The following is a 7,454-nucleotide window of genomic DNA, read 5'->3' on the forward strand; positions in this document are numbered from 1 at the left end:
GAGAATACGGTGGATGAACGGTACCCGATTCCCCGATTGGATGATATCCTAGATAGGTTGGGTGGATCGACGATATTTAGCACCCTAGATCTCAAGGCTGGGTATCATCAAATAAGGATGCACCCGAGGGACCAATCGAAAACAGCATTCACGTTCGAACGGGGCCACTACGAATTTACGCGAATGCCATTTGGACATATATATTAGATATGTATAGTCCAAGTATTATTACACGATAAGAGTTGTATGACATAACTAATAATAAAATACATATGAAAATCTAATTAGTAAAATAATAAATAAATAGATAAATGTACAAAATAAAAATTATTTAAATTAATGTGAACGGAAAAAAGTGGGAATTAAAACGTATATGTAGGTAATTAAATATCTAAGTAAAATGACAGGATTAAGAAATAAAATATGAAGTTATATAATCCAAAAGGCATAAAGAAATATAAATATTTTAATTTAATATTGATAATTTAAGATTTAAGTTATTGAAAAAAATTAGAAAGAAAATATATGTAATTAATGAAATATATAAGTAAAATGCAGAATACAGAGCTCCCTTTATAACTCATTGGTTGTTGTCTTGTTTTGTATTTTTAGCCCAAATGAAGGCTTGAAATTTATGGCCGAAACATTGTCACTTATAAGTTTTTACTTATTTATGCTCTTCGTACTGAGCATACTCCAAATCATCTCCTCCTCATTTATTTACATCCACGGTCTACTATTAACCATTATAAAATGTGGTAGGTGTAGGGTTGGACCCACATTGGTCCTCTGGTAGAAAAAAGTAAAAAACTACATTTATTTTATTTATATATTTTAATATTAATAAAATGTATAACTATAAACCTTAAAGATCCTTATTGTTAGAAGTTCTTGTGGAGAATGGTGAAAATTAAATTTTAGTCAATTCAATACACATGACTATGTAGAAAGCTTCATCAAAAGTTGATATAAGGTTGGCGAATCATCTAGGGCACAATCTGACGTTCCGTCGAGTAGACACTTTGTCAGCAACTCCGTTTCACATAGCTAACAATGGTATAATTGTTGATGAAACATGGAAAATTTATTCCTACGCACTGAGACAATGTTTTAAAATAATATATGAAAATAATAATAAAATTTATCTCGGAGTCAAAGAAAATTAAAAAAAATATCTAAAATAGTAGTAACATTAAAATCAATGACATTTTCATTAAAGATGTCCACCACAATTTATCATGGACCTCTCTTATATATATACCTGTCCTTTCAAATCACAATCTCATCAAAGTATGCTGTTAGTTAAGCTCATTCTTACGCAAATTTCCTGACTGGATCTCAAAACTTATTAATCCTTTTCTCAATTCACAGGATAGTGATGGATGAATGAAAAGGAACAGATATGATTTATCCTAATCATCCATTCCTTGATTCCTTTTCATCCATCAATAAGATAGTGGAATAACTTTGTTTTAACCCCCTCATATTCCTAAATCAGCACACATTCCTCAAGACCTTCTTTCCTTTCCGAAGTCTCCCCGAATTCCTAGATTAATGCATAAATCAGTGTGCTAAAAAGTAGAGGTTTTGGTCCTGGTAGGTGTTTTGTCCAATATCCGGCCCCTAATCATCATGGTGATAGCCATTTTATTCTTCTCGGTTGACCAAAGAAACTAAAATTACGATGATGGATAAATTCAGGAAATTGAATTCTAAAACAGTTGTTCTTTCTTGGGTCGCTAATCAGGTTCTTAATTAAGGAGTACAAAAAGGATATGAACCGATTTGATTTATGTTTATACGCACCGATAAATCACATACCCACACGCACTGCACACGGGCACGCACACACGATCTCAACGTAAAACAAAAATAAATATTGTGAGAATGGACTAGCAATATTGGCACGTTGGTGGTGGCCGCTTTCTGATTAGGTGAGAGTGCGTGAGGAGAGCATGGCCTATTCTCAAGGGGGTTAGAGCAGCTTCTCTTCTGCGGCCGCCGCGGTAGGAACTCGACCATGGTTTTAATTTCTTTTGATTGACTACTCTTTTGATTTCCTTTAATTTACTCGGAAAGCTTTCATCCCACATGGGTTGCCATCTTTCCGATATTTGTATATTATGCATACTAAGATCTGATAGGGTAAGAACGGCGGTTCTTCGCCCGGGGAGCGTGAGTGCCTTTAAGGCTGGTTTGTGTGCAAGCTCGTTGTCAACAATGCAAATGTTGTTTGGGACCCATATAAAATTTACGGATTAACCTTGTTCTGATAGTTTTAAGAAGAAAGTACATGTTTCTCAAACTTTTAAGTGAGCTCAATGAATCTGGAATTGTCTTTTCAGTTATTGAAAGGGGAAAATGGACGGCTGATGCGTGGAGTTTGGCAGAAATTAAATTTTTGTATTGGATCGGGGGTAACGAAAGACGAGGTTGTTGAGCTTTCTAATTTGGAACCATCAGTGTATATCAAAAAATGTACTGAAATATTTTCAAGAAGACCCGACAACCATTTTTTATACTCGATAGATGTGGTGTTATTTCTGGGCATTACGAACAGATGTAGCATTGTTTTAGGTGGTTTTAGATTCAAACGTAGGTTCTAGCGAAATTGCTTTAAGTGTTGAGATAGACAAAGTGATTTTTTCTGCCAAAGGAAGTGTTGCATTTGGTTATTACCGAAAAGCTATAGAGAATTTAGATCGGAAAATATATCTGTATGAAAATGTGCATGAAAAGACACCGTCTTTTGGTTTATGAGAACAATAATGGTCCAAACTCATGTATACTTGGATGATACAGTTCTCATTGCAAACTCAGTACAGCTATTAGAGCAAGGAAGGCCATCTCTATTTATAAAAAATGAAATAAAAAAAGTGATATTACACAGATGGAGCGAAAAGTTGAAAACGTGAATTACATAATGGCTCTTTAAATATTTTATTTTATTTTTAAAAATTATTATTACATGTTTTTTAATTGCATCAATTACAACTAAATCGCATAAAGTATATACGTTAAAACAAAAACTGAAAATTCCCGATATTCAAGCAATATGTTAGTCATAAATTATTGTGGTCTTAGAAACGCACACTTTTTCTGGAAGGAAACATTTTTGTGAAAATCTCTCTTAACTTAAAAATTGTTTATTACTCACCATAAAATACTCTTTTATCAAAATGTTGTAGATTGAGGGATATGATTCATCTGCCTCGAGAGTGTAACAACCAATATTTGTCTGGGGAGGTGTTTCCTGAATCATCTCTATGAGTACACTTTCTTGAAAAAATTTACCGTGCTGTTTATGTATATATATATATAATTTTAATTTATAGGCTAAAGTCAATCTATGAAACAGTCATTGAAATATTAAATCTCCTATTTATGAGGAAAATAAAAAAGTCTAGCTCTTGGACTACTTCTTACTATGTTGGTGTATTCTCAATTTAAAAAAATACATATATACTATTCAAACATTAATTGATGATGGGAGACGGATATATTAACAAATCTAAATTGAAGTAAAAATTTTTATTAATACAAGACATTTTTAATAACACATTAAATAACAGATTAACAGTTAATAAACTATTATACAATATACAAATCTATAATGGACTTAATGGTAATTTTAGTATTAAGGTAACTTTTAATTAGGTATATGTTTCAATTAGCTTTATTATCTTATTTAATTTTGTGAACTCATCAAACCAATCGATCATTATCTTGAAATATTAATGTTTAATTTTTATATATTTAGACTAATGATAAATCCTTAAAAACAAAAAATTGCAGGGAACTAGTTTAAAAAAAGAAAATGAGTTTTCATGCATATACATATTATTACATAGATTATTTTGTTTTCATTACTTAAATTTTAGATTAATTGATCTAAGTCATATCGGTAATTATTACTCTCATCTTGATAGGTTGATAAATAGAAACACTTTTAATCAGTAAAACAGTGAAATAGAGTAGTAACAAGAAAAAGGGCTTGAAATTGGTGATGCTTAGTCTTTAGCTATTTCCGCAACCCTTTTCTCAAAATCTTCTCTTGTAAGTGATTTGACTTTTGCTCCTATTTTCGCATTCTTCTTCTTTTTTACTGAAACAAAATAAAGATTATGGTCAGGATTATAGTGATTCTCCTATTTTACATAAGAAATATTTATAATAAAAGTTAAACAAAGTAATCAAGTTTATTTCATGACGAAAACATTAATGAACATTCAAATTCACTTAATTTTACTGAAATTATCTCTGATGACCTTTGCGCCATTCATTTATTGAAATGTAAGGTAAATAGTTTTGCTTATTCGATTCTTGTAATAATGGAGTTATAATAAAAAAAATAATACCATACAAGTTTCACTTTATATGTAACGGACACTTGGGGGAAAGATGACTATTCTTTATACAGAGGTATCCGTTAATAATGGTTTGATATAATATTTACAAACAAAAATAGCAGTAAGATACCTCATAAGTACGAAACAAATTAATAATACCGTTTTATAAATAACCACTTTCAAAAGAAAAGAATATCAACGCATATTCATGGGACGTTTAATCTCAACCATCAATTTGTAGGGCACATAGGTGGTAAAACACAAACTTGAAAATTGGCTGACATTGTGTCGAATAAAAAATATATATTTCGAAGCTGATATCCCAACCGATCTTAACATTATTCTCACCATGTATGACGATGCCACATGTGTGCTGGTCCAATAACCAGTGCATCCCAAGCTCTCCAATCCCATATCACAACCCTCGAAGAATGCTGTCGAAATTAGATGATTAAAATAAGTCCCATCAAATCACCTATTACACCTGTCGAATTGATCCGCTACCTAGGACTACATTTTGACGAACGACTAACTTGGAAGCCTCACAGAAGACAGTAAAGAATGCACGTCCACTTTAATTTACGAACATACCAGGACTATCTTCACTAAGCTTAACGCTTTTAAAACATCCTTTTTAGCGAATGGATTTACAAAATCTACCTCTTGGAATTCAGGCAGGGCAGTTGGGCAGCGACTTTGGAACGCTTGCACAAATAATGTGACTTGAATCATTTTAGAATAAAATACTTTCTATATTACTTCTACATAAAAGTGAAATAAGAAAGGCCGTACAGCTTTCTACTATATATTATGTTGGTTTATATGGCCCATGTTTCTGAAAGATATTTTTGAAACATTGGTGAGTTAATATATCAGAATTGGGGGTAACGCGAAAACTATATCTAAATCTCTCGGAAGAATCTAGACGCTCGTTTAGAAGATAATAATTTGACCTAGAAAGATTTTGATTAGGCCAATATTAGAGAAGAGATATCAAACAATTTTTAGATTGGACTTCAGACACAAACCCGTTAGGAAAGTGTTTATAGCAGATATTTATTGTTTGTTATTTTCTGATATTATGCTTAATCAATTCATATAAAATGAATAATTCAAATACACCATTGTGTATTGTTTGTAGAGCTTTTTGAAATTACAACACATAATTTTAAATGAGTTGGTTAGGAGATACGAATATATATAATTGTATGCCAACATTCAAGATTCAAGGACTTGGTGAACAATCTATGCTTTTGTGATTGGCTATTATATGCTTCATGCTTCCATGCCAAATGTAATCACTAAGATCCGAATCATAATTTAAATAATTATTTTACACGTTACAAAATAAATTTTTTCTTAATTAATTTTAATTAAGTTCAATGTTATGTAATTCTCTTTCTAAAAAAATTATGAACGAAGAGAACGAGTTTATAAATGGCTATACAATTTTCCAATGAATTGATGTTTTAACAACAGATGAAAGCAGAAGTTGGTAATAAAATGAATGGACCATTACCTCAAAGTTAGATTGTTTAAATCGTTACCGCCAATTATAGAAAAATTAACCATTTCATCCTCGTTTCCTCCAACAATGTTTCAGTTAGTGACGTTACGATACTTTTTCTGAAGTATCGATATCCGATGTTACTGTATGGAAATTTTCGATATTCCTTCCGATACGATAATTTAAAAAGATAAAAAAAAACGTCATAGGCCCGAAAATAGGCGCTAGTGATGGACTGTACATCGGAGTATATGGACTTTAGACATTATAGGAAGAGAGTTTCGATACTACCGACATGTTGAATGAATAGAATCGATACAAATATCGGACGGAAAATATCAAAACGTCCCTCAAAATCTTCTATACCTGGATTGTTTAAGCTAAAAATGCCGAAATTAAAAAGTAATTCAAGTTCTAAGAATTTAGAGATCATTGATAAAGTAGAATAGTAAAATTATACGCTTTGTGTTCATTAGAAATTTCGATGGTTACTTCATGTGATGTAGAAAATAAAAAGATTTGTTTGAGAGTTTTAGTTTCGATCAATAAAAAAAAAAAAAAAAAATACCACATCCAATTGTAGGGTAAAAAACTTATTTTCAATATAAATTTTGCGAACGGATTCCAATTTCTAAAGGGTTTTCTGAATCGCTTTACAACCCGGTTCTGCCCCTTTGGTGGTTGTAGTAGAATAATAAAAAATAAATGAATTGAAAGAATGAATACTTAAAAGGAATCAACTATTTTACAAAATAAAATATATATAACATTAAATTATAGATATTTATATAAATTATAGGTAAAAAAATGTATGATAAAATTAAAGTCTATGTTAGTAAAAATGAAACAAATAAAATATTATAAAAGAGAAATAATAAAGAATTATACAAATTAATGATAAAAAAAGGAATGAAAATTAAAATTCTTCTTTATTAAAACAAAATGTGTGCTGATAGTAAATAAATAATGCCTCCTCGGCGAAGGAATAGTCTGTGACCTGTACTGAAGACAGTACATATTTTTTTTTTGTAAATTTTATCATTTACGGGTTTTAGTGCATTAAAAACGTATTTAAATATATATTCAAATAAATATAACACTGTATAATCATGAGGATTGCAAGGAAATAAAAATTGCATAAAACAGTAATTATAATTTATGTAACCCTAAACATGGACTATAACAATGTTTTTATAAATATTTAATTTTTAATGATGTTTATTTAATATGGATAATTACTAATATCCAACAATTTTGAAGCACTGTCGGGGCTTTTTAAATGAGATATCAATTTACTAAAATCTTCAAAGATGCAGTACATTTATATACCCAGATCCCAACTCCCTAAGTTTGAAAATACAATCAAATTCTTGAAATATTTTAGATTTTGCTTCTCCTCCAACTCCAAACTGTCGCACAATAGGCTGTCTGTGGTATACAGCGGGAGGTCAATGTAAATGAATTTAATGGTATTTTCTGTCAAAAATATGTGTGCATAGTTGAAAAAGATATCACTATAATTCAGAAATGTCTTTGAATGCAATGGAAACATTAATTTTACAAAACATTTTAGCCTAAAAACTAAAAACAGTTCAGAA

General features: G+C 30.6%; 1 protein-coding gene across 1 annotated transcript in view; it reads right to left on the reverse strand.

The window, feature by feature from the left end:
* Nucleotides 1–3,516: 3,516 nt before the first annotated feature.
* The window catches only part of LOC112211008 (uncharacterized), a 38,077-nt gene continuing 34,139 nt past the window's right edge, over nucleotides 3,517–7,454 (reverse strand). The window contains exon 3 of the mRNA XM_067047417.1: nucleotides 3,517–4,105. Within this exon, the coding sequence (XP_066903518.1) occupies nucleotides 4,011–4,105 (95 nt within the window). The 3' untranslated portion in view covers nucleotides 3,517–4,010. The remainder of the gene's footprint in view (nucleotides 4,106–7,454) is intronic.

Source organism: Halyomorpha halys, unplaced genomic scaffold, assembly GCF_000696795.3.
Source record: "Halyomorpha halys isolate HHAL.00 unplaced genomic scaffold, Hhal_1.1 Scaffold90.1, whole genome shotgun sequence".
NCBI lineage: Eukaryota > Metazoa > Arthropoda > Insecta > Hemiptera > Pentatomidae > Halyomorpha > Halyomorpha halys.